This window comes from Trachypithecus francoisi, unplaced genomic scaffold (assembly GCF_009764315.1).
Source record: "Trachypithecus francoisi isolate TF-2019V2 unplaced genomic scaffold, Tfra_2.0 Lachesis_group3, whole genome shotgun sequence".
Lineage (NCBI taxonomy): Eukaryota > Metazoa > Chordata > Mammalia > Primates > Cercopithecidae > Trachypithecus > Trachypithecus francoisi.
In genome coordinates this window covers 71,336,577-71,364,460 of record NW_022681468.1, presented here as the reverse complement: position 1 = coordinate 71,364,460, position 27,884 = coordinate 71,336,577, and the positions used below count along the sequence as shown (strand labels likewise).

General features: G+C 44.3%; 1 protein-coding gene across 3 annotated transcripts in view; it reads right to left on the bottom strand.

Moving 5' to 3' along the window:
• SNX6 (sorting nexin 6) overlaps positions 1–27,884 on the bottom strand; it is a 73,598-nt gene that overhangs the window by 16,272 nt on the left and 29,442 nt on the right. For all 3 annotated transcript variants that reach the window (XM_033188302.1, XM_033188300.1, XM_033188301.1), the window contains 6 exons: positions 27,408–27,529; positions 25,147–25,270; positions 19,388–19,483; positions 13,751–13,856; positions 9,145–9,220; positions 2,510–2,549 (listed from right to left, as the gene is read on the bottom strand). In XM_033188302.1, the coding sequence (XP_033044193.1) occupies positions 2,510–2,549; positions 9,145–9,220; positions 13,751–13,856; positions 19,388–19,483; positions 25,147–25,270; positions 27,408–27,529 (564 nt within the window). The remainder of the gene's footprint in view (positions 1–2,509; positions 2,550–9,144; positions 9,221–13,750; positions 13,857–19,387; positions 19,484–25,146; positions 25,271–27,407; positions 27,530–27,884) is intronic.

Below are 27,884 nucleotides of genomic sequence, written 5' to 3'. Positions count from 1 at the left end.
CTTGTAGAATAACCTAAATGCTCATACTTATCCTTGTGGGCATGCAAATTGGTACAATCATTATGGGAAAGTTTTGCAGTTTCTGCAAAAGCTTTTCACATGGTTATCCTATGATCCATCGATTCCCCTCCTAGTTATATATATCCAACAGAATTGTATACTTGTGTTCAGAAGATATACAAGAATAATCTTAGCAGTATTGTTATAAAGAAACCCACATGAGAAACTATCCAAATGCCTATCAACAGTAGAACAGATAAACAAATTAATAAAATACTATACAGCAAGAAGAATAAAGGAACCAGGCTAGGTAGCTCATGCCTATAATCCCAATGCTTTGAAGGGTGAGGCAGGAATATCAATAGAGGCCAGGAGTTCAAGACCAGCCTGGGCAATGTAGTGAGATTCCCTCTCTACAAAAATTAGCCAGGTATGATAACACACATCTGTAGTCCTAACTACTTGGGAGGTCAAGGCAGGAGGATGCTTGACCTCAAGAGTTTGAGGCTGCAATGAGTTATGATCATGTAAGTGCACTCCCACCTGGGCAACAGAGTGAGACCCCGTCTCTAAAACAAAAAGAATAAAGGAACTACATCTATGTGCAACAACATGGTTTAATCCTATGAATGAATATAATGTTGAGTACATTAAACACACATGAAAAAATATAAGCCAGGCACAGAGGCTCATACCTGTAATTCCAGCACTCTGGGAGGCTGAGGCAGGATGACTGCCTGAGGCCAGGAGTTTGAGACCAGCCTGGGCAACATAGCAAGACCCTGTCTCTACCAAAGGAAAAAAAAAAGAAAAAAGAAAAAGAATACATGTTGCACAAGCATTTGTATTATGTATAAAACTAAAAAAGGGGCTGGGTCGGGCGCAGTGGCTCATGCCTGTAATTCTAGCACTTCGGAGGCCAGGGCAGGCAGATCACTTGACATCAGGCCTTTGAGACCAGCCTGGCCAGCATGGCGAAACCCCTCTCTACTAAAAATACAAAAATTAGCCTGGTGTGGTGGTGCATGCCTGTAATCTCAGCTACTCGGGAGGCAGGAGAATCACCTGAACCTGGGAGGCGGAGGTTGCAATGAGCCGAGATCGTGCCATTGCACTCCAGCCTCCAGCCTGGTTTTGATCTCAAAACAAACAAAAAACAAAACAAAAAACCCGAATCTGTACTGGCAGTGCCTTGAGAGGCAGCTGAGGAGATGAGGAGGAGGCCAGGCATCTGAGTTGCTGGTAATTTTCTATTTATTTTCTTTCTTTCTTTGATACAGGGTCTCTGTCACCCAGGCTGGAGTACACTGGCACAATCACAGCTCACTATAACCTTGACCTCCTGGGCTCAAGAATCTTCCTGCCTTAGCCTCCCAAATAGTTAGGACTACAGTTGTGCGCCATCATGACTGGCTAATTTTTGGTAACTTTTGTAGAGAGGGAGTCTCGCTACATTGCCCAAGCTAGTTGAACTCCTGGCCTCTACTGATCCTCCCACCTCATCCTTCAATGTATGGGATGATAGGCGTGGGCCACGTGGCCTGGTTCCTTTATTCTTATTGGTATGTAGTATTTAATTAATTTGTTTGTCTGTTCCAGGAGGTATTCTTTTTTTTTTAGAGATAGGGTCTCACTCTGTCGCCCAGGATAGAATGCAGTTGCACGATCATACACCTCACTGCAGCCTCAAACTCCTGAGCTCAAGCATCCTCCTGCCTCAGACTCCCAAGTAGGACTACAGGTTTGCACCACCACACCTGGCTAATTTGTAAACATTTTGTAGAGATGGCGTCTTGCTATGTTTTCCCAGGCTGATCTCAAATTCCTGGGCTCAAGAGACCCTCCTGCCTCAGCCTCCCAAAGTGCTGGGATTACAAGCATTAAATCACTGCACCCAGAAGAATATGAACTTTTATACAAATACCTAAAGGCCATAACAAAAAATGGAATTTCCTGAAAAACTCACAATGGAATCCAAATCTGAATTTGTTTCATCATCCTTCTGAAGTATAATCATCTTCTTCAATAGAGTTAAACAGAACCATAGCAAGTTAAACATTACCATATGCAGATATTTAAATAGCCGAAAGATAAATAGTGATTACTTTTTTTTTTTCTTGAGACGGAGTCTTGCTCTGTTGCCAGGCTAGAGTGCAGTGGTGCGATCTTGGCTCACTGCAATGTCAGCCTCCCAGATTCAAGCGATTCTCATGCCTCAGCCTCCCGATTACCTGGGACTACAGGCATGCATCACCACGCCCAGCTAATTTTTGTATTTTTAGTAGAGACAGGGTTTCACCGTGTTGGCCAGGATGGTCTTGATTTCTTGACCTCGTGATCTGCCCACCTCGGCCTCCCAAACTGTTGGGATTATAGGCATGAGCCACTGTGCCCGGCCAATAATGATTACTCTTTTAAAAAAATTTTATGAATTGTGGTAAAAAAAACCTTTAACATGAGCTCTCTGGGCACGATATTATGCAGTATATCTCTATAATTTAGTACTTACTCTTGTTTTATCGAACAGTTCTGAAACTTTGAGAAAAAACCTGTAAAGGAAAATATTTTCATCATATGCTACATTCAAAGTAATTTTCCATTTCAAATGTATGAGAATATGCTCCCAAACCATATTAGTAACACCTTGTCTCATTGCAATTATATCCAATAGCCCTATTAACTGCAGACTTCATTTAGCTTCACAAAAATCTCCCTGTATTTCTACCAATAAAAGAGATTACTTGAAATCTGTTGGCCGGGCGCGGTGGCTCAAGCCTGTAATCCCAGCACTTTGGGAGGCCGAGACGGGCGGATCACGAGGTCAGGAGATCGAGACCATCCTGGCTAACACTGTGAAACCCCGTCTCTACTAAAAATACAAAAAACTAGCCGGGCGAGGTGGCGGCGCCTGTAATCCCAGCTACTCGGGAGGCTGAGGCAGGAGAATGGCGTAAACCCGGGAGGCGGAGCTTACAGTGAGCTGAGATCTGGCCACTGCACTCCAGCCTGGGTGACAGAGCGAGACTCCGTCTCAAAAAAAAAAAAACAAAAACGAAATCTGTTTAAAGATAGACTATCTGTTCATTTATTTATTTATTTTTTTGAGATGGAGTTTCACGCTTGTTGCCCAGACTGGAGTGCAATGGCTCAATCTCAGCTCACCGCAACCTCCGTCTCCTGGCTGCAAGCGATTCTCTGGCCTCAGCCTCCTGAGTAGCTGGGACTACAGGCGCCCGTCACCACGCCCAGCTAATTTTTGTCTTTTTGGTAGAGACAGGGTTTCACCATGTTGGCCAGGATGGTCTTGATCTCTTGATCTTGTGATCCGACCACCTCAGCCTCCCAAAGTTCTGGGATTACAGGTGTGCGCCACCACGCCCAGGCCTGGTTTTTTTTCTTTTCTTTTCTTTTTTTTTTTTTTTTGAGACAGAGTCTGGCTCTGTTGCACAGGCCAGAGCGCAGTGGCGCAATCTCAGCTCACTGCAACCTCTGCCTCCTGGGTTCAAGTGATTCTCCTGCCTCAGCCTCCTGAGTAGCTGAGATTACAGGCAACTGCCCCCATGCCTGGCTAATTTTTGTATTTTTTAGTCGAGACGAGTTTTCACCTGGTTAAAAATTAGCCAGGTGTGGTGGTGCACACCTGTAATCCCAGCTATTCAGGAGGCAAAGACAGAAGGATGGCTTGAGTCCAGGCTCGTTTTGGACTCGTGATCTCAAGTGATCTGCCCACCCTGGCCTCCCAAACTGCTAAGATTACAGGTGTGAGCCAGAGCGCCAGGCTCCATTTCAAGATGACAGCCTAAGCCATACATTAAAGGTGTTTTTGTTGTTGTTGTTGTTGTTATTGAGACTGAGTCTCACTTTCTCGCCCCAGCTGTAGTGCAGTAGTGCCATTTCGGTTCACTGCAACCTGTACCTCCTGGGTTCAAACGATTCTCCTACCTCAGCCTCCTAAGTAGCTGGGATTACAGGCACCCACTACACCTGGCTAATTCTTGTAGTTTTAGTAGAGATGGGGTTTTGCCATGTTGGCCAGGCTGGTCTCGAACTCCTGGCCTCAAGTGATCTGTCCACCTTGGCCTCCCAAAGTGCTGGGATTACAGGCGTGAGTCACTGTGCCTGGCCAACAAAATTTATCTAGATTCATTTTCGCAAACAGGCTGAGGCAAGCAGCTCACTTGAAGCCAGGAGTTTGAGACTAGTCTGGGCAACACAGTGAAACCCTGTCTCTACTAAAAATACAAAAAATTAGTGGGGCACAGTGTCACAATCCTGTAATTGAACTACCCTTTGATACTCTGGTGCTTGGTCAGGTGCAGTGGCTCGTGCCTGTAATCTCAGCACTTTGGGAGGCCGAGGTGGGCAGATCATGAGGTCAGGAGATCGAGACCATCCTGGCTAACATGGTGAAATCCTGTCTCTATTAAAAATACAAAACAAAATTAGCCAGGTGGTGTGGTGGCACAGGCCTGTAGTCCCAGCTACTCGGGAGGCTGAGGCAGGAGAATGGTGTGAACCTGGGAGGCGGAGCTTGCAGTAAGCCGAGATTGCGTCACTGCACTCCAGCCTAGGCAAGAGAGTGAGACTCCATCTCAACAACAATAAAAAAAGTCTGGTGCTGGGATATTTTTTAGTTGGTATCAGCATTTGACAGATAAACTAGTTAAAAGTGAAAATAAATTCTTAAGTAGAAATTGGTTATTCGTTTTTTTCTTTTCTTTTCTTTTCTTTTTTTTTTTTTTTGAGACAGAGTCTGGCTCTGTTGCACAGGCCAGAGCGCAGTGGCGCAATCTCAGCTCACTGCAACCTCTGCCTCCTGGGTTCAAGTGATTCTCCTGCCTCAGCCTCCTGAGTAGCTGAGATTACAGGCAACTGCCCCCATGCCTGGCTAATTTTTGTATTTTTTAGTCGAGACGAGTTTTCACCTGGTTAAAAATTAGCCAGGTGTGGTGGTGCACACCTGTAATCCCAGCTATTCAGGAGGCAAAGACAGAAGGATGGCTTGAGTCCAGGCTCGTTTTGGACTCGTGATCTCAAGTGATCTGCCCACCCTGGCCTCCCAAACTGCTAAGATTACAGGTGTGAGCCAGAGCGCCAGGCTCCATTTCAAGATGACAGCCTAAGCCATACATTAAAGGTGTTTTTGTTGTTGTTGTTGTTGTTATTGAGACTGAGTCTCACTTTCTCGCCCCAGCTGTAGTGCAGTAGTGCCATTTCGGTTCACTGCAACCTGTACCTCCTGGGTTCAAACGATTCTCCTACCTCAGCCTCCTAAGTAGCTGGGATTACAGGCACCCACTACACCTGGCTAATTCTTGTAGTTTTAGTAGAGATGGGGTTTTGCCATGTTGGCCAGGCTGGTCTCGAACTCCTGGCCTCAAGTGATCTGTCCACCTTGGCCTCCCAAAGTGCTGGGATTACAGGCGTGAGTCACTGTGCCTGGCCAACAAAATTTATCTAGATTCATTTTCGCAAACAGGCTGAGGCAAGCAGCTCACTTGAAGCCAGGAGTTTGAGACTAGTCTGGGCAACACAGTGAAACCCTGTCTCTACTAAAAATACAAAAAATTAGTGGGGCACAGTGTCACAATCCTGTAATTGAACTACCCTTTGATACTCTGGTGCTTGGTCAGGTGCAGTGGCTCGTGCCTGTAATCTCAGCACTTTGGGAGGCCGAGGTGGGCAGATCATGAGGTCAGGAGATCGAGACCATCCTGGCTAACATGGTGAAATCCTGTCTCTATTAAAAATACAAAACAAAATTAGCCAGGTGGTGTGGTGGCACAGGCCTGTAGTCCCAGCTACTCGGGAGGCTGAGGCAGGAGAATGGTGTGAACCTGGGAGGCGGAGCTTGCAGTAAGCCGAGATTGCGTCACTGCACTCCAGCCTAGGCAAGAGAGTGAGACTCCATCTCAACAACAATAAAAAAAGTCTGGTGCTGGGATATTTTTTAGTTGGTATCAGCATTTGACAGATAAACTAGTTAAAAGTGAAAATAAATTCTTAAGTAGAAATTGGTTATTCGTTTTTTTCTTTTCTTTTTCTTTTCTTTTTTTTTTTTTTGAGATGGGCTATTGTTCTGTCACCCAGTTCTGGCGCAAACCTGTGGTCCCAGCTACTCAGGAGGCTGAAGCAAGAGGATCGCTTGAGCACAGGAGTTCAAAGCTGCAGTGCTCTATGACTGCACCTGCGAATAGCTACTGTATGCCAACCTGGGCCACACAGGAAGACCTGCTCTCAAAAAAAAAGGGCACAGCACAGTTTCAAGTATTCTGTAAAATATATAATTAAAATGACATTATAAATGAATTAGGGCAAATACTACTCAAAGCAAAAACAATTTTATGAACTTTGCTTTCCTTCAAGAGAACTTGCTTTGACAGATTTACATTAGAGAACAGACGGTGAAGTTGACTTTTTCCCTTCTTCTGGATAAGAATTAACTCTTTGGGAAGGTGGCTTTTTTCTTTTTTTTTTTTTTTTTGAGACGGAGTCTCGCTCTGTCGCCCAGGCTAGAGTGCAGTGGCCAGATCTCAGCTCACTGCAAGCTCCACCTCCTGGGTTTACGCCATTCTCCTGCCTCAGCCTCCCGAGTAGCTGGGACTACAGGCGCCCACCACCTCACCCGGCTAGTTTTTTGTATTTTTTAGTAGAGACGGGGTTTCACTGTGTTAGCCAGGATGGTCTCGATCTCCTGACCTTGTGATCCGCCCGTCTCGGCCTCCCAAAGTGCTGGGATTACAGGCTTGAGCCACCGCGCCCGGCTCTTTTTTTTTTTTTTTTTTTTTTAAGACGGAGTTCCTCTCATTACCCAGGCTGGAGTACAATGGCGCAATCTCCGCTCACTGCAACCTCTGCCTCCCAGGTTCAAGCGATTTTCCTGTCTCAGCCTCCGGAGTAGCTGGGATTACAGGCATGCGCCACCATGCCTGGCTGATTTTGTGTGGTCAGGATGGTCTTGAACTCCCGACCTCAGGTGATCTGCCTGCCTTGGCCTCCCAAAGTGCTGGGATTACAGGTGTGAGCCACTGTGCCTGGCCGATGGCATGTTAATTAGTGTAAGCTATCATACCGTGCTTTGCCGAAAAACTTGACTTTTAAATATCTGAGACAGAATATACTAGAGAAAAGGTCAAGGATGTGGTTTAGAGAAAGGCATAGACTATGAAAATAGTTTTCCTGCTTAAAAATGTGTAAATGTGTTTAATTTTTAGTTTTTTTTGAGTCCAAGTCTTGCTCTGTCGCCCAGGCTGGGGTGCAGTGGTGTGATCTCGGTTCACTACCATCTCTGCCTCCCAGGTTCAAGTGATTCTCATGCCTCAGCCTCCCGAGTAGCAGGGATTACAGGTGTGTGCCACCCATGTCTGACTAATCTTTGTGTTTTTAGAGATCGTGCCACTGCTCTCCAGCCTGGGTGACAGAGTAAGACACTGTCTTGCAGGGGAGGGGCGGGGAGCGGAATCAATTTGACCTCCAATGAAATACATACACACATATACATACATACATATATGTTCTAATTTCCAAATAGCAGTTCTTATTTATAAGCTTTATCAAAACCTAAAAACACTAATATAAATTCTGTTCTTCCACTCCTTACACACAAATCAACCCATTTTCATAAATAAAACACAGTTAGGGGAGGAAGAAAAAAATATATATAGAGAGAGAGAGAGAGTAAAGTCGATCTTTATTTCTCAGATTTAAAAAATAGGACAGAAAGGGAGGAGAAAAAATATCAACCCAAGTTTTTGTTTGTTTGTTTGTTTTGAGATGGAGTTTTGCTCTTGTTGCCCAGGCTGGAGTGTAATGGTGCGATCTCAGCTCACCACCACCTCCGCCTCCTGGGTTTAAGCAATTCACCTGCCTCGGCCTCCCAAGAAGCTGGGATTACAGACACCCACCACCACACTTGGCTAATCTTGTATTTTTAGTAGAGACAGGGTTTCTCCATGTTGGTCAGGCTGGTCTCAAACTCCTGACATGAGGTGTTCTGCCCGCCTTGGCCTCCCAAAGTGCTGAGATTACTGGCATGAGCCACCTGCCCAGCCCTCAACCCAAGTTTTTAAAGGAGGCCCTTATTATCAATGTGTTTTGACAAAAATGTTCCAAAAGTTTTGCATTGTAAGTACTGTTGGCTGCGAGAAGTGGCTCACACCTGTAATCCCAGCACTTTGGGAGCTGAGCTGGACAGGCCACTTGAGGTCAAGGGCTTGAGACCAGCCGGGCCAATACAGTGAAACCCCGTCTCTACTAAAAATAGAAAAATTAGCCAGGCATGGTGGCAGGCACCTGTAATCCCAGCTACTTTGGAGGCTGAAGTGGGAGAACTGCTTGAACGTGGAAAGAGGATGTTGCAGAGAGCCATGATCATGCCACCTCACTCCAGCCTGGGCAACAGAGTAAGACCCTGTTTCAAAACAAAAACCAAAAGTATTGTGTATCCAGACTGCCAATAGAAAATTTTCTCTGCTTTATTTATATTTCATATATATATATACACACACACACACACACTTTTTTTTTTTTTTTTGAAACAGTCTTGCTCTGTCACCCAGGCTGGAGTACAGTGGCATAATCTTGGCTCACTGCAACCTCCACCTCCCGGGTTCAAGGGATTCTTGTGCCTCAGTCTCCTGAGTAGCTAGCTGGGATTAGAGGCACACATCACTCACACCTGGGTAATTTTTACATTTTTTGGTAGAGATAGGGTTTAGCAATGTTGGCCAGGCTGGTCTCAAACTCCTGACAGGTTTTCCAACTCCCAAAGTGCTGGGATTACAGGCATGAGCCACTGTGACTAGCTACAGTTCATGTTTTATTTATTTATTTTTTTCTGAGATGGAGTCTTGCTCTGTTGCCTAGGCTGGAGTGCAAAGGTGCGATCTCAGCTCACTGTAACCTCCACCTCCCAGGTTCAAGCAATTCTGCTTCAGCCTCCTGAGTAGCTGGGATCACAGGTGTGCATCACCATACCTGGCTAATTTTTGTATTTTTAGTAGAGACGGGGTTTCACCACGTTGGTCAGGCTGGTCTTGAACTCCTGACCTCTTAATCCGCCCACGTTTGCCTCCCAAAGTGCTGGGATTACAGGCGTGAGCCACCGCGCCTGGCCTATTTCATGTTTTAAATTAGAATACTTACTTGCATATATCTGTAGAATCCTGAGTTCCTAAAGCATATAATGAAGAACCAATTCTATTGTAATCATCTGCAGCACCTATGGAGAAAGTTTTAAGAATTTAGTATACCTATTCCTTGATTTAAAAATACTTACTGAGTACTCACCTGTCAAACAATGTGTAATATGAGACACACTAGTAAAGAAAATAACACAAACAACAGGCATGGTGGCTTATGCCAATAATCCCAACACTTTGGGAGGCTGGGGCAGGCAGATCACCTGAGGTCAGGAGTTTTGAGACCAGCCTGGCCAACATGGTGAAACTCCATCTCTACCAAAAATTTAAAAATCAGCCAGGTGTCATGGTGCATGCTTGTAATCCCAGCTACTCAGAAGGCTGAGGCAGGAGAATCACCTGAACCCACGACGCAGAGGTTGCAGTGAGCCAAGATCACGCCACTGCACTCCAGCCTGGGCAATGGAGCAAGACTCTACCTCAAACAAAAAAACAAACTGGAGGCTGGGTGCAGTGGCTCAGGCCTGTAATCCCAGCACTTTGCGAGGCAAAGGCAGGTGGATCACGAAGTCAGGGGATCGAGACCATCCTGGCTAACATGGTGACACCCTGGCTCTACTAAAAATACAAAATATTAGCTGGCTGTGGTGGCGGGCGCCTGTAGTCCCAGCTACTTGAGAGGCTGAGGCAGGAGAATGGCGTGAACCCGAGAGGCAGAGCTTGCAGTGAGCCGAGATCACGCCACTGCACTCTAGCCTGGGCAACAGAGCGAGACTCCATCTCAAAAAACAAACAATCAAAAAAAACAAAGTGGAAAGCAAGAAGTATAACTTTCTTCATTAATAGACGTGACATGATCATCTACATAGAAAATACTAAGGAATCTACAAAATAGTTACTAGAACTAATAAGTGAGTTTATTTAGCAAGATTGCAGAATATAAGATCAATACTGAAAAAATACGCTGTGTTTCTATGTATCAGCAAAGAACAATTTGAAATTGAAATTTTAAAAAACGTAACATGGCCTGGTGCGGTGGCTCACGCCTGTAATCCCAGCACTTTGGGAGGCCGAGGCGGGCGGATCATGAGGTCAGGAGATTGAGACCATCCTGGCTAACACAGTGAAACCCCGTCTCTACTTGAAATACAAAAAAATTAGCCAAGTGTGGTAGCGGGTGCCTGTAGTCCCAGCTACTCGGGAGGCTGAGGCAGGAGAATGGCATGAACCCGGGAGGCAGACTTGCAGTGAGCCGAGATCGCACCACTGCACTCCAGCATGGGCGATAGAGCTAGACTCTCTCTCAAAACAAACAAACAAAACAAAACAAAAAAACCCACCACCACCACCAACAAAAAATAACATTTATTTGGAGACACGGTCTCACTCTGTTGCTCAGGCATGAGTGCCGTGGTGTGATCATGGCTCACTGCAGTCTCAAGCTCCTGGGCTCAAGTGATTCTCCCACCTCAGCCTCCCGAGTAGCTGAGACACAGGCGCATGCCACCACGGTTGGCTAATTGTTTTTTTTTTTGGCAGGGGAGGGATAAGGCCTGACTCTGTCGTCCAGGCTGGAGTGCAGTGGTAGGGTCTTGGCTCACTGCAACCTCCACCACCCGAGTTCAAGCAATTCTCATGCCTCAGCCTCTCGAGTAGCTGGGACTACAGGGGCACGCCACTATGCCCAGCTAATTTTTGTATTTTTAGCAGAGATGGGGTTTTTTTTTGAGATGGAGTCTCGCTCTGTTACCCAGGCTGGAGTGCAGTGGCTCAATCTCGGCTCACGGCAAGCTCTGCCTCCTGGGTTCACACCATTCTCCTGCCTCAGCCTCCTGAGTATCTGGGACTACAGGTGCCTGTCACCACGCCTGGCTAAATTTTTGTATTTTTAGTAGAGACAGGGTTTCACCATGTTAGCCAGGATGGTCTCGATTTCCTGAACTCATGATCTGCCTGCCTTGGCCTCCCAAAGTGCTGGAATTACAGGTGTGAGCCACTGCGCCCAGCCAGAGATGGGGTTTCATCATGTGGGCTAGGCTGGTCTCGAACTCCTGACTTAAGGTGATTCGCTTGCCTCAGCCTCCCAAAGTGCTGGAATTACAGGCGTAAGCCAACACGCCTGGCCTATTTTTTGCAAAGACTGGGTTTCACCATGTTGCCCAGGCTGGTCTCAAGCGATCCAAACACCTCAGCCTCCTAAAGTGCTGAAATTACAGGTCTGAGTCACTGTCTTCAGCTTAATAAAACACAACATTTATAATAGCATCAAAAACCAAATAATCAAGAACCAATCTGACTAAAGATGTATAAGATCTATACAATGAAAACTACAAAACACTGCTGAGATAAATTAACAAAGACCCAACTCAGTGGAAATATGCCATATTAATGTACCAGAAGGATCAATATTGTTAAGATGTCAATTCTCTTCAAATTAATCTATAGAATCTACACAATCCCAGCCAAAATCCCAGCAGCCACTTGTGTAGAAAAAGAAAGCTGATTCTAAAATTTATATGAAAATATAAAGATTCTAGGGTTGAGGGCGGTGGGTTCATACCTGTAACCACTCCCTCCTTTGGGAGGCCGAGGTGGGTGGATCACTTGAAGTCAAGGGTTCGAGACCAGCCTGGCCAACATGGCAAAACTCTGTCTCTACTAAAAATGCAAAAATTAACCAGGTGTGGTGGTGTGCATCTGTAGTCCCAGCTGCTCGGGAGGCTGAGGCACAAGGATTGCCTGAACCTGTGAGGCGGAGGTTGCAGTGAGCCAAGATCACGCCACTGCACTCCAGCCTCCAGTCTTGGTGACAGAGTGAGATTCTGTCTCAAAAAAAGGAAAAAGTATAAAGATGCTAGGGCTGGTGGCTCACGCCTGTAATCCCAGCACTTTGGGAGGCCAAGGGGGGCAGATCACCTGAGGTCAGGAGTTTGAGACCAGCCTGGCCAACATGGTGAAACCCCCTCTCACTGAAAATACAAAAATTAGCCAGGCTTGGTGGCAAGTACCTATAATCCCAGCTACTCATGAGGCTGAGGCAGGAGAATTGCTTGAACCTGGGTGGCAGAGGTTGCAGTGAGCCGAGATCGCACCACTGCACTCCAGTCTGGGCAACAGAAACTCCGTCTCAAAAAAAAAAAAAAAATTGCAAGTGCATGGCAGGAAAGAATATAGACTACTAGTCCAGTATCTATTGGGAAGTAAGCTCATGGTGAGAGATATAAAGTTTTCCAAAATTCTAATTATCACTTGAAGCTTGACTTTTCATTGGCAACAAATACTATCTTTGTTTTCCTTGAAATAACTGATTTTTTTTTTTGGTCAGGTTCCTCTAATTTAAACAATTACTTGATTTTTGAGAAAACATTTGCCAAATATTCATAAACATAGTTTGTCTATCAGTCATTCTTTAAAGTAAAAGTAGTGTTCTATGAAAAAATTAGCTAGTTCAATCACAACTCAATCACTAAAATGCTTTCCTACAGAACCATCATACTTGAGTATGTAGCCAAAGTGCTTTATGCATACCTCCTATTTCATCACTCAGAGTATTTTAAAATGTATACTCAAGGGTAGAGATTACAATCAATTTTTACTGTTTCATTAAGGGCATTCTTAAGTGAAAGTCACATTTTTAAAAAATTGCAAGTGGCTGGGTGCAGTGGCTCACACCTGTAATCCCAGCACTTTGGGAGGCCAAGGCGAGTAGATCATGAAGTCAGGAGTTCAAGACCATCCTGGCCAAGATGATGAAATGGTGAAACTCCATCTCTACCAAAAATACAAAAATTAACCGGGCACGGTGGGAGGCGCCTGTAATCCCAGCTACTTGGGAGACTGAGGCAGGAGAATTGCTTGAACCTGGGAGGCAGAGGTTGTTGCAGTGAGCTAAGATCGCGCCACTGCACTCCAGTCTAGGCGATAGAGACTCCGTCTCAAATAAAAAAAAAAAAAAAAAAGCAAGTGCATGGCAGGAAAGAATATAGAGACTACTAGTCCAGTTTGTTGCCACTGCCTCGATTTGCATGTAATTATGCAGCAGCAGCTTTATCCATCATTGGTGTAAATGTCAACATGGTGAAAAAGGCAAAAACTATCACAGTATCATTATAAAAATAGTTGTTGTTTTGTTGTTGTCTAGACAGTCTCACTCTGTCACCCAGACTGGAGTGTGGTGGTACGACTGACCACAGCTCACTGCAGCCTCGACCTCCCAGGCCCAAGGCATCCTCCCACCTTAGCTTTCCTAGTAGCTGGGACCACAGCCATGGGCCACCACGTCTGCCTAATTTTATTTTTTGTATTAGGCTGGTGCAATACAAACAGGGTCTTACTCTGTTGCTCAGGCTGGTCTTGAATTCCTGAGCTCAAGTGAAGTGATCTTCCCGCTTCAGCCTCCGAAAGTGTTGTGATTACAGGCATGAGCCACTGTGCCCAGCTGAAAATAGTTTTGACCTCACAGGCTCACTATAAAAGAGCCATGGAGCCTAGACTCCAACAGGCCACAGTTTGAGAACTACTGCTCTATATTAAGACTTTTTCAAACTATAATATGAACTTTATAATTATTCCATTAAAAGATATAAGCTTTAACCACAGAAAAATCTTACTTTTGTGGGATCTTGTCATTCTATCAGATTTAGCAGATGCATCCTTAACTCGGTTATGATATTCCAAAAGAAATGTTCGTTCATGCTCAAAGAAATCATCTATATCCTACAAGACCAAAAGAAAATATAAACTTTTTTCACTTATTTGCTTTAGTTTAATATGTAAATAACTTTATAAATACAAAAGATTATCAGTAAAATAGCACAGCTATCCTCTAATAGTCAGATGTTACTGTACTAATTTCACCAAGACTTTAATAGACATGTATTTCTATCTATCAAGTAAGAAATCTTCTATGATTTTGTAATTGAAGGCTTAGTGCTCCCCAAATAGGTCCAAGTTCACATGCTGTACTCTTTTTTTTTTTTTGAGATGGAGTCTCACTCTGTCGCCTAGGCTGGAGTGCCGTGGCATGATCTTGGTTCACTGCAACCTCTGCCTGCCGGGTTCAAGTGATTCTCCTGCCTCGGCGTACCAATAGCTGGGACTACAGGTGCACACCACTACACCCAGCTATTTTTGTTTTTTTTTTTTAGGCGGAGTCTCGCTCTGTCACCAGGCTGGAGTGCAGTGGCACGATCTCGGCTCACTGCAACCTCCGCCTCCTGGGTTCAAGCGATTCTCCTGCCTCAGCCTCCTGAGTAGCTAAGACTACGGGCGCACGCCACCACGCCCAGTTAATTTTTTTTTGTATTTTTAGTAGAGACGGGGTTTCACCACGTTGGTCATGCTGGTCTCGAACACCTGACCTCGTGATCCACCCGCCTCGGCCTCCCAAAGTGCTGGAATTAGATGTAAGCCACCACGCCCAGCCTAATTTTTGTATTTTTCAGTAGAGACAGAGTTTCGTCATGTTGGCCAGACTGGTCTCAAGTTTCTGACCTCAAGTAATCTGCCCGCCTCGGCCTCCCAAAGTGCTAAAGTGCTGGGATTACAGGCATGAGCTACCGCACTTGGCCTGACATGGTGTACTTCTTTGTGATCTGCCTCTACAATTTTGCCTCTTCAGTAAACATACTATTGCCAGCATAAGTGATCAATTGTTTTTAAGGAAAAAGAAAACAATTCTGGTGGACAGAAGTGAAAATCTATTTTTCTTGGCCTGTTACGTATTCCACTGGCCATTCCTGAAGGCTGCCTAGCCTTAGTCATTGAAGCCCTTTCTGACTGCACTGAGGAACCTGGCCAAACTATCTGAGAGCAATAATACGATTAACCACTGTCTTCAATCTTTTTTTTTGAAACAAAGCTAGCTATACATTAAAAATAAAAATTATTATTATTATCTTCAGACAGAGTCTTGCTTTGTAATCCAGGCTGGACTACAGTGGTGCAAACATGGCTCACTGCAGCCTCAACCTCCCTGGCTCAAGCAATCCTCCTGACTTAGCATCCCAAGTAGCTGGGACTACAGGTGCATGCCACGACACCAAGATAATTTTTGTATTTTTCAGTAGAGACAGAGTTTCGTCATGTTGGCCAGACTGGTCTCAAGTTTCTGACCTCAAGTAATCTGCCCGCCTCGGCCTCCCAAAGTGCTAAAGTGCTGGGATTACAGGCATGAGCTACCGCACTTGGCCTGACATGGTGTACTTCTTTGTGATCTGCCTCTACAATTTTGCCTCTTCAGTAAACATACTATTGCCAGCATAAGTGATCAATTGTTTTTAAGGAAAAAGAAAACAATTCTGGTGGACAGAAGTGAAAATCTATTTTTCTTGGCCTGTTACGTATTCCACTGGCCATTCCTGAAGGCTGCCTAGCCTTAGTCATTGAAGCCCTTTCTGACTGCACTGAGGAACCTGGCCAAACTATCTGAGAGCAATAATACGATTAACCACTGTCTTCAATCTTTTTTTTTGAAACAAAGCTAGCTATACATTAAAAATAAAAATTATTATTATTATCTTCAGACAGAGTCTTGCTTTGTAATCCAGGCTGGACTACAGTGGTGCAAACATGGCTCACTGCAGCCTCAACCTCCCTGGCTCAAGCAATCCTCCTGACTTAGCATCCCAAGTAGCTGGGACTACAGGTGCATGCCACGACACCAAGATAATTTTTGTATTTTTTGTAGAGACAGGGTTTTGTCATGTTGCCCAGGCTGGTCTTAAACTCCTGAGTTAAAGTGATCCACCTGCCTCAGCCTCCCAAAGTGTTAGGATTACAGGAGTGAGCCACTGCACCTGGCACAAAAACAAAATTAATAGTATTTTACCCCCTTGTACATTACCAATAATTAAGTGAAAAAGCATCAGCTGACAGGATATAATTGGAGACCAGTATCAACAGAACACAAGCAGCCAAGAGTCAGTACTGACAAAATGTCATTGAAAGCTGTAATTCAGCTGGATACAGTGGCTCACACCTGTAATCCCAGCACTTTGGGGAGGCCGAGGTGGGCAGATCACTTGAGCCCAGGAGTTCAGCCTGGGCAACATGGAGAAACTGTCTCCACAAAAAATACAAAAATTAGCTGGGTGCGGTGGCATGCACCTATAGTTCCAGCTACTTGGGAGGCTGAAGTGGGAGGATCGTCTGAGCCTGGGAGGCAGAGGTTGCAGTGAACTGAGACTGGGGCTGCACAGCAGCCTAAGGCAACAGAGCAAGACCCTGTCTCAAAACACAAAATAAAATAAAAAACAAATATTAAAATAAAATTCATAATTCATATGTAACAGTTCTCTCTCTCTTTCGCCCAGGCTAGAGTGCCATGGCACAATCTTGGCTAACTGCAACTTCTGCCTCCAGGGTTCAGGCAATTCTCCTGCCTCAGAAGCCTCCCGAGTAGCTGGGATTACAGGCATGAGCCACCATGCCTAGCTAATTTTGTATTTTTCGTAGAGACAGGGTTTCTCCATGTTGGCCAGGCTGGTCTCAAACTCCCAACCTCAGGTGATCCGCCCGCCTTGGCCTCCCAAAGTGCTAGGATTACAGGTGTGAGCCACCGCGCCAGGCCAGTTTTCTTAATTGTAAAAATGTGGATAACACTGGTAGGGTTGTTGTGAAGATTACACAAGAAAATGTGGGCTACCAATCAACACAGTATAAGTGTTCAAAAATGTTATTACTCTATTAATAAAATTATCAAATTATAATCAACATAGTGGTTTACATTTAATGGCTAAGAAAAATGATTGATATTAATGCATAAGCAGCATCAAATGGAAGTAAGCTGAGTCCTTATTGGAAAGCAGCCACAGCACATGCACTGTCAAGTATCCACTGACCTGTCTCTGAAAAATCAGAGTATAAATCAAATAGTACTCTACACACCGATTTTATTATGTCTATAAAAACAGGCAATGATGACAAAGCAGCATTCTTTTTTTCCTAGTATTTGCCTAATAATAGAAACATTGTTCTCATATTTTAATGCTAAGAATCTTCAGATAAATCAACTCTTGTACCATTTTTAGAACATCATTAAGAAAAATACAGGTGTTTTCGGCCGGGCGCAGTGGCTCACGCCTATAATCCCAGCACTTTGGGAGGCCAAGGCAGGCAGACACGAGGTGAGGAGATCGAGACCATCCTGGCCAACACAGTGAAACCCTGTCTCTACTAAAAACACAAAAAAATTAGCTGGGCGTGGTGGCTGGCGCCTGCAGTCCCAGCTACAGGGGAGGCTGAGGCAGGGGAATGGTGTGAACCTGGGAGGCGGAATTTGCAGTGAGCCGAGACCATGCCACTGCACTACAGCCTGGGCGAGAGAGCAAGACTCCGTCTCAACAAAAAAAAAAAAAAAAAAAGGGCCGGGCACGGTGGCTCAAGCCTGTAATCCCAGCACTTTGGGAGACCGAGACGGGCGGATCACGAGGTCAGGAGATCGAGACCATCCTGGCTAACACGGTGAAACCCCATCTCTACTAAAAAAAATACTAAAAACTAGCCGGGCGAGGTGGCAGGCGCCTGTAGTCACAGCTACTCAGGAGGCTGAGGCAGGAAAATGGCGTAAACCCAGGAGGAGGAGCTTGCAGTGAGCCAAGATTGCGCCACTGCACTCGAGCCTGGGCGACAGAGCGAGACTCCGTCTCAAAAAAAAAAAAAAAAAAAAAGAGCCAGGCACGGTGGCTCAAGCCTGTAATCCCAGCACTTTGGGCGGCCGAGACAGGCGGATCACGAGGTCAGGAGATCGAGACCATCCTGGCTAACACGGTGAAACCCCGTCTCTACTAAAAATACAAAAAACTAGCCGGGAGAGGTGGCGGGCGCCTGTAGTCCCAGCTACTCCAGAGGCTGAGGCAGGAGAATGGCGTAAACCCGGGAGGCGGAGCTTGCAGTGAGCTGAGATCCGGCCACTGCACTCCAGCCCGGGCGACAGAGCAAGACTTCATCTCAAAAAAAAAAACAAAGAAAAAAAATATAGGTGTTTTCCACACATATTATCTCAATCTTTTTATTAAGTCAGTAAGGTGGGTAGTATTATTAACCCCATTTTGAAAATGGAAAATCTGCCAGGGCGCAGTGGTTCACACCTGTAACATCCCAGCCCTTTGGGAGGCCGAGGCAGGCAGATCAGGAGGTCAAGACTTTGAGACCAGCCTGGCCAACATGGTGAAACCCCGTTTCCACTAAAAATACAAAAATTAGCCGGGCATGGTGGCGGGTGCCTGTAATTCCAGCTACTCAGGAGGCTGAGGCAGGAGAATTGCTTGAACCTAGGAGGCAGAGGTTGCAGTGAGCCGAGATTATGCCACTGTACTCCAGCCTGGGCGACAGAGCAAGACTCTATCTTGGGGAAAAAAAAGAAAAAATGGAAAAACCGAGATCCAGAAAAACAAAATAAAGTAACTTTTCCCAAGGACATGTAGCTTGAAGCAACACCAAAACTCCAACTGCGATCTTTTTTTGTTTGTTTTTTTTTTTGGGACAGGGTGTCTCACTCTGTCGCCCAGGCTAGAGTGCAGTGGCGAAATCTCAGCTCACCGTAACCTCCGCCTCCTAGGTTCCTCAGCCTCCCGAGACCTCCAGGCTGGTCTTGAACTCCTGATCTCAAATGATCCACCCACCTTGGCCTCCCAAAGGGCTGGAATTACAGGCGTGGGCCACCATGCTCGGCCTCAACAGAGATCTTCTAACTCCAAAGCTGAACTTAGGTCTGTCCCTAACATTTCCAAGGCTAAACGTTAAATGTAAAAACAGAGGCAGCACCTCTTGGTACGCTCTGCAGCTGTCTGTCCTGCATCTAGGAGGACTTCATGTGCATGTGGGTGGACATTCCAAATTGCACACTGTTCCTCCCCTCCACCCACCTGCCCCATGATCACCCCTTAACCACTCATGGAATACACATGAATGGCACGAACTCAGAGACGTTGCCCATGTAGGAACTGCAAGGCTTGGGATTTGGGAAGGGAAATAGGGGATTCTAGAAACCTATATCCTGGTTTGATGTGAAGGGAAGGGGTGTGGGCTGCAGTTGGGCAAATTCCCTTAGCTTAAGACTTCTCATCCATTGTAGAAGGGAACGCTCTAAGGAAAGGAATCCAGGTCAAGGGGATTCCTCCTGTTCCTAGGACTAAAGATTCTAACCGTACAAGTGTCTTTTACTCTAATTCTGCACATTTGAAATCTCAATCTATCTCCCTTTTAAAAGAAGTCTCAATACCACAGTTAATCAAGTAAAATCTTACCTTTACTCCTGAAACGATTACTCCGTCTGCTGATTTAACCATGTTTTTAAAGAAATCTTCAAGTTTCTCTTTTTTATTTTTTCCTCGCACACTCAACTGAAAGAAAGGTAATTTAACATTTTTTAAGGTTACAAAAGGAAAGCAGTGCCTCCTTTTTCTTTGATATTTAAATGGCAATCTCAAAAGGATCCTAGTTTTTAATCTTAATATATAAGTGGCAATTTCATCATGTACATCAATGATTTTCAAATTTTAGGGCATAAAAAGGAGTTTGGTAATAATACAGATATTCAGGACTCACTCTCAAAGATTCAGGTTCAGTTGGTCAACAAGAAGGCCTAGATATTTCACATATTATGAGCATATCTGATAATTCTGTTGCAAGCAGCCCTCTCACCGTATTCTGTCAAACACTGCTTTATAAAATTTTAATACACAAAATTTTGGCTCGAGAATTCCTTTAAACATGTAAAATTTATTGGGGCACAATATACTACTGTACGATTCCTCAATAACTCTGAATACATATCCTATACATTTGGAACTCTGCACTCATCCAAGTGTCTCTTGTCTGGCTTTTGGGGTCAGCAATTTATAGCACAAGGGACACAAAAAAGATGACTTTGAACAACATGAATGGTTATCCAAGGGCAAAACCAACAAGCAGCAGCTAACTCTTTGACTCCTAGCACTTGTTGCATCAGTGTGCTCCATAAAGGAGCAACGCATCTAATTCCCGTGAACTTCCATTGCTTCAATGCCCACCTTTATGTAAATGACTCATAACTGTTTATCACTACCTGCTATGGTCTGAATGTATGTGTCCCCCTAAAATTCATATGCTGAAAAAAAAATTTTTTGAGACACTGTCTCCCTCTGTCATCTAGGCTGAAGTACAGTGGCGTGATCTAGGCTCACTGCAACCTCTGCCTCCTGGGTTCAAGCTATTCTCCTGCCTCAGCCTCCTGAGGAGCTGGGACCAGAGGCATGTACCATCATGCTCGACTATTTTTAGTAGAAACAGGATTTCACTGGGTTGGCCAGAGTGGTCCTGAACTCCTGACCTCAGGTGATCCAAACACCTCGGCCTCCCAAAGTGCTGGGATTACAGGCATGCATCACCACAACTGGCCCGTATCTTGAAGCTTAACTTCCGAGGTAATAATAATTAAGAAGAGGTGGGCCTGAGCCAGGTGCAGTGGCTCGTGCCTGGAGTCCCAGCTACTTGGGAGGCTCAGGTGGGAGGATCATTTGATGCCAGGAGTTTGAGGCTGCAATGTGCTATAACTGCACCTGTGAATAGCCATTACATTTCAGCCTGGGCAATACAGCAAGACTCCATCTCTTAAAAATAGGTGGGGCTTTTGAGAAGTGATTAGGTCATGAGGGTGGAGGCTTCATAAATGGGATTAGTCCTTATAAAAGAGGCTGAGGGAATGTTATCCTCTTGCCACGTGAGAACGCAACAAAAAGGTGCCACCTATGAAGCACAGCGCCCTCACCACACACGTAATCTGCCAGCACCCTGATCTTGGACCTCCCATTCTCCAGAACTGTAAATGATAAATTCTGTTGTTTATAAATTAGCCAGTCTAAGGTATTTTGCTATAGCAGCCAAACAGACTAGAATACTACCCATAAGCTCATTCCTTAACCTTACATGTTATATCCAATTGCCCACATAATTTCCTTACATGGAGACTGTGACTGTAACCTCACATTAGATGACTCTAACACAGTGCTCATTATAATTTAATCTCTGGGCTGGGCGCAGTGGCTCACACCTGTAATCCCAGCCCTTTGAGAGGCCAAGGCCGGTGGATCACCTGAGGTCAGGAGTTTGAAACCAGCCTTGACCAACATGGTGAAACCCCATCTCTACTAAAAATACTAAAATTAGCTGGGCGTCATGGTATCTGCTTATAATCCCAGCTACTAGGGAGACTGAGGCAAGAGAATCTTTTGAACCCAGGAGGCAGAGGTTGCCATGAGCTGAGATCGCACCATTGCATTCCAGCCTGGGCAACAAGAGCGAAACTCCATCTCAACAAAAAAAAAAAAAAAAAAAAAAAATTAGCCAGGCATGGTGAAACGTGCCTGTAATCCCAGCTACTCGGGAGGCTGAGGCTGGAGAATCACTTGAACCTGGGAGGCAGAGGTTGTACTGAGCTGAGATCGCACCACCACACTCCAGCCTGGGCAACAGAGCAAGACTCCATCTCCAAAACAAAGAAAAAAAGAAAAAGAAAAATCTAAACTCCAAAATTTCTATCTTCCCTCTTTGAATTGTGGCCCCTTCATCCGAACAGTCTGACTCCAACATGTTCCTTAAAATTCCATACTTCTCATTTAAACCTTGAAATTTCTACAACTTCTTCCTTTTCCTCATAGCTCAAATTCTACCAGCAAATGACTGAAAACTGTCCCTTTCCACTCCTATTCTCCTAGTAAAGTCTTCATCATCTCTTTCCTAGACTGATCTATTAGTTAATAATTCTCATCTTATTCCAATCCATTCTATTGCCTGGGACAGCTTTCCCAAATCAAATTTTGAGCATCTCATCCTTACTCACAAACTTTAGCTTCTTTTCTCTTTTTTCTCTTTTGAGACAGAACCTCTCTGTCACCCATGCTGTTGCACAATCTCAGCTCACTGCAACCTCCACCTCCCATATACAAGTGATTCTCATGTCTCAGCCTCCCAAGTAGCTGGGATTACAGGCAAGCACCATCATGCCCAGCTAATGTTTGTGTTTTTAGTAGAGATGGGGGTTTCACCATGTTGCCCAGGCTGGTCTTGAACTCCTGGCCTCAAGTGAATGCCTTGCCTCAGCCTGCCAAAATGTTGGGATTACAGGAATGAGCCACCACACCCGGCTTTTTTCTTTCTTCTTTTCTTTTTTTAAACAGACAGGGTCATACTATGTTGCCCAGGCTGGTCTCGAACTCCTCAGCTCAAGCACTCCTCCTGCCTCGGCCTCCTAAAGTACTGGGATTAAAGGTGTGACTTACCACACCCGGCCCAAATTCTTTGATCTTGAGGTTAACCTGTAAGTACATGAGCACTATGCTACATTTATTTTCTGCGAAAATTATTAATTAATCTTGTCATCCAAACATAGGTTCCAAGATTTTTATCAGTCATTCAGTAAAAAATTTTTTGCCAGCACTATGAACGAAGAAATCTTTAAAGCGCAACCACCCTGGCCTGGTGCGGTGGCTCACACCTGTAATCCCCGCACTTTGGGAGGCCGATGCAGGTGGGTCACCTGAGGTCAGGAGTTTGAGACCAGCCTGATCAACATGGCAAAACCCTGTCTCTACTAAAATACAAATTTAGTTGGGTATGGTGGCTACTCGGGAGAGGCAGAAGAATCGCTTGAACCTGGGAGGCGGAGGTTGTAGTGAGCCGAGATCGTGCCACTGCACTCCAGCCTGGGCGACAGAGAGAGATTCCATCTCAAAAAAAAAAAAAAAAGTTTTTAGTAGGCAGGGAAGGGAAAAATAACAACCAATCAGCACCAATGGTCAGTTAAACAGATTCAGAGTCAATGATTTACCCAAATCTGGAATTCTTTAGCTCAATCACCTCCTCGGAATTCTCTACAAGGCTTCAGAAGACTCCAAACTCAAATTTAAGAACATTAGTCAATGTGATAACCCTATTTCTTTTGTTTTTGTTTTTTTTTGAGACGAAGTCTCGCTTTGTCACTCAGGCTGGAATGCAGTGGTGCAACCTTGGCTCACTGCAAACTCCACCTCCCAGATTCAAGCAATTCTTCTACCTCAGCCTCCCGAGTAGCTGGGACGACAGACATGTAGCCACCAAGCCCAGGTAATTTTTGTATTTTAAGTAGAGACGGGGTTTCACCATATTGGCCAGGCTGCTCTCAACCTCCTGACCTCGTGATCCGCCCGCCTCAGCCTCCTAAAGTGCTGGAATTATAGGCTGAGCCACCGTGCCTCGCCCCCACTTCTCAAGAGATTTGCAATTAAGGATTACAAAAAAAAAACCAGTGTCCCTTGAAGTAACACGATTATTTATTTATTTATTTATTTTGAGAAGGAGTCTCTCTCTGTTGCCCAGGCTGGAGTGCAATGGCGTGATCTCAGCTCACTGCAAGCTCTGCCTCCTGGGTTCACACCATTCTCCTGCCTCAGCCTCCTGAGTAGCTGGGACTACAGACGCCCGCCACCACGCCCAGCTAATTTTTTTTGTATTTTTAGTAGAGACGGGGTTTCACCATGTTAGCCAGGATGGTCTCGATCTGCTGACCTTGTGATCCACCTGCCTCAGCCTCCCAAAGTGCTGGGATTACAGGCATCACTGTGCCCAGCCAGTAACACGATTTTTTTATTTTTTATTGTTAGTTTTTGAGATAGGAATTTCACTTTTGTCCCCCAGGCTGGAGTGCAATGGCACGATCTCGGCTCTCTGCAACCTCTGCCTCCCGGGTTCAAGTGATTCTCCTGTCTTAGCCTCCCGAGTAGCTGGTACAGGCACCCACCACCATGCCCAGATAATTTTTGTATTTTTAGTAGAGATGGGGTTTCATCATGTTGGCCAGGCTGGTCTCGAACTCCTGACCTCAGGTGATCTGCCTGGGTCGGCCTCCCAAAGTGCTGGGATTACAGGCATGAGACACCATGCCTGGCTAGTAACATGCGTAACTATCATTCTGTCAATTAATCTACTCAAGTTCTACTGAAATAACTGCATTACTACTGAAAAAGTGTCACTTAACTTGAAAAATACAAACAGGCCAGGCGCAGCTCATGCCTATAATCCCAGCACTTTGGGAGGCCGAGGCGGGTGGATCACCTGAGGTCAGGAGTTCGAGACCAGCCTGGCCAACATGGTGAAACTCCGTCTCTACTAAAAATACAAAAATTAGGCTGGGCGCAGTGGCTTACACCTGTAATCCCAGCACTTTGGGAGGCTGAGGTGGGTGAATCACCTGAGGTCGGGAGCTCGAGACCAGCCTGACCAACATGGAGAAACTCCATCTCTACTAAAAATACAAAAATCATCTTGGCATGGTGGCGCATTCCTGTAATCCCAGCTACTTGGGAGTCTGAGGCAGAAGAATCGCTTGAACCCAGGAGGCAGAAGCTGTGGTAAGCCGAGATTGTACCACTGCATTCCAGCCTGGGAAACATGAGCGAAATTCCATCTCAAAAAAAAAAAAAATTAGCTGGGACTATAGGCACGTAGTCTTGGGAAGCTGAGGCACGAGATTCACTTGAACCTGGGAGGAGGATGTCGCAGTGAGCAGAGATTGCGCCACAGCACTTCAGCCCGGATGACAGAGCAAGACTCTGTCTCAAAAAAAAAAGAGAAAAATACAAACATTCTAAAAAAAGGCCTTGAGCCTTTTCTAACTACTCTTGCCTTTTCCAATGACTCTTTAAAAACAAAACTTGGGCCAGGCGCGGTGGCTCACGCCTGTAATCCCAGAACTTTGGGAGGCCAAGGCGGGCGGATCACGAGGTCAGGAGATCGAGACCATCGTGACTAACACGGTGAAATCCCATCTCTACTAAAAAATAGAAAAAATTAGCCGGGCGTGGTGGCGGGTGCCTGTACTCCCAGCTACTAGGGAGGCTGAGACAGGAGAATGGTGTGAACTTGGGAGGTGGAGCTTTCAATGAGTCAAGATGATGCCACTGCACTCTAGCCTGGGAAACAGAGCGAGACTCCATCTCAAAAAAAAAAAAAAAAAAAAGAAAACTTGACCACCAATCAATTTGATACTCACATCTTGATTATATTCCAAGAAGACATGGAAATTTAAATCTTTTCTCAAAATAGGATGTGCTGCCACACGACACAGGAACACTTCATGCATCGCAACTGTCTTCTTGAATATTGCCAAATACTCACTAGAAACAATACAGATAATTAAAGGTAAAAAACTCCATCAACTAAAAAGTCACCTGCAACAATTTTTTTCAGAAAATATTCTTTGGATTATTCCAAATGCAAAATTAGAGATACAAAGACATAATTCAGGTAAACAAGGGTTTTAGTTGAACTGTTAATGAAATACATAAAACCCAGCTTTGAAAAAGATTTCATGCCAGTTAATAATATTTATATCTGATTGTTAATATTTTTAAGTTTTACAAATTTTTCTTACTACGAGAGTTGATGTTAAAGTTAACTATAGGGCTGCTTGTTCTCAGCTCTAGAGAAAGTATGCTACAAATTATTTGATAGAATCTTAATGATTCAATATCCAATTACTGCTTTTAAACAACTTAGTACAAAAAAAATTAAAACCCAAAACCTCAGTGAGCATATTTTCAACGTTAATAATTATTTTCATCTAATTACCCAAACACACAAGAAACACACTACGAAGAAACTGATTTTTTTGCCATTACACCAATGAAATGTGTTTAAAATATTTTAATACCAGCAGTGAATCTCAGAGACCACAAAGTAATACATGTCAGTTTGGGGGGAAAAAAAAAAATTCAAGGAAAAGGCCTGATATTCTTGCTTCAACTACGTGCAAGAAGGATAAGTTTTACATACCAGCAAACCAGCAAACCAGCAGGACCAATGTTGGGAGAAGTTTGATCTCTGTGAGGGTAGTCATTCAGTGAAGACAAAAAAGAAGGATGCAGAGGATGGAGGTAGCAGTAGAATAAACCCAAGGTTCTCTGTTATCCAACCCCTAACCAGACCACAAAAGAATCATGATCAGGGCCACTGGAAAATCACAGATTCTTCTATATTAATGTGCTCTGCTCATTTCCAGTTTTCAATCTTACAAACTTTGAATACATATCTGTCTGCTATCAGACCACTGCTTGCATCCAAGACCTGCTTTGCTGATTTATCTTTTCAAGAGTTTAGCATCCTGAGGAGGAGTCTAGTAGCAGTGTCAATATATAACTGATAACTGAAACTAGTGGAAGAAGAAGAGAGGAAATGTATGAAAGGGAGAAATGACCCAAAAAAGTGACAGAGGTGATAACTAAGGAAAATTATTTCCTTGTACAACTCTCAAAATAGAGAAACATATCCAGCAAATCCAAAATTACTCCAAATGTTTAATAAAAGGCGAAAGATTCTGTATGTTTAGTAAATACACTAAAAATGAAATATAGGCTGAAAATCTGAAAATATACCCCAAAATCTGAAATCCAAAATACTTCAAAATCTGAAAAGTTTTAAACAAAGACATGACGCTCAAAGGAAATATTCATCAGAACATTTCAGATTTCAGATTAGGGATGCTCAACCAGTAAATATAAAGGAAACAGTCCAAAAAAAAAACAAAAATTAAAATCCAAAATGTACTCCCAGGCATTCTGTGTAAGTGATACTCAACCTGTACATAATTTCCCTTTCTTCCTTTCTCTGCCTGTGGCTTCTGCCCAAAGAGAAAAGAATATAGAAGCAAAGTAACTAGAGAATAGTTAAAAACTGTTTTTCATGAAATGACTGTATTAGTTTCATATATACTAGAAATGTATTAGATTCTTGAAAAAATTGTGATAATTCGCACTGCATATACATGCATTTTTAAGAAAACAGAATATATGTAGTTGCTCAGTACAGTCTCTTTTGAGAATTACGGCAATATGTCCACATTGAAAAAAGAGAACTAGGTTGGTAGTGACTAAGGCTTTGTAAAGAGAAAAAAAACAAAACAATGTCTATTCTGCTTTAAAAAAGTCACGTTCTCTACTTCTTTTTCCCCTAAGTCCAAAAAGAGACTGGACCTTTTACTTTTTTAAAATAAGCTTTTGGATCTTCCAATTTCAACTTTCAGGGTCTATTTCAAATATGAATTTAAATAATTTTACAGTGGAGACAACTATTCTGTAATTTTCCTGTAGGCTCTGATCATGATCATTAATACTGGTTGTATGACTTAAACCTGCATCTTCCAGAAAGGGTCTCCATGGTGAAACAATTAAAATGATGGGATATCAGAAAACACCAAAAAAGGCAAGCACAATTAACAAAGGCAACAACGACCCAAAAAAAAAAAAAATCACATACGCTTCCAGTTCCTGTTTCATCTTTGTGAATTCCTCCTTCGTCATCGACCCTTCTCCTTCACCAAGCTTCTGTAGTTTTTCCCTTGAAGCATCAAAGTCAGGTCTTGGTGGTGCTGGTGGAATCTGTAACAGGACCAAATCACTAATTTTAAGGAAATTTTCATTTCTTGAAGCACTGTACTACCGCCACCATAAAAGACTGCGTCTGGGAAAGCTAAGGGTATCCAGACTGAGCTGAACACCCTGAACATCCAAATTCAGACTGGAGAACTTGACTAGTTGTAGAAATTAAGAGTTTTGACCAAGCGCAATGGCTCATGCCTGTAATCCCAGCACTTTGGGAGTCTGAGGCAAGTGGATCATGAGGTCAAGAGATTGAGACCATCCTGGCCAACATGGTGAAACTCTGTCTCTACTAAGAATACAAAAATTAGCTGGGTGTGGTGGTGCACGCCTGTAGTCCCAGCTACTCGGGAGG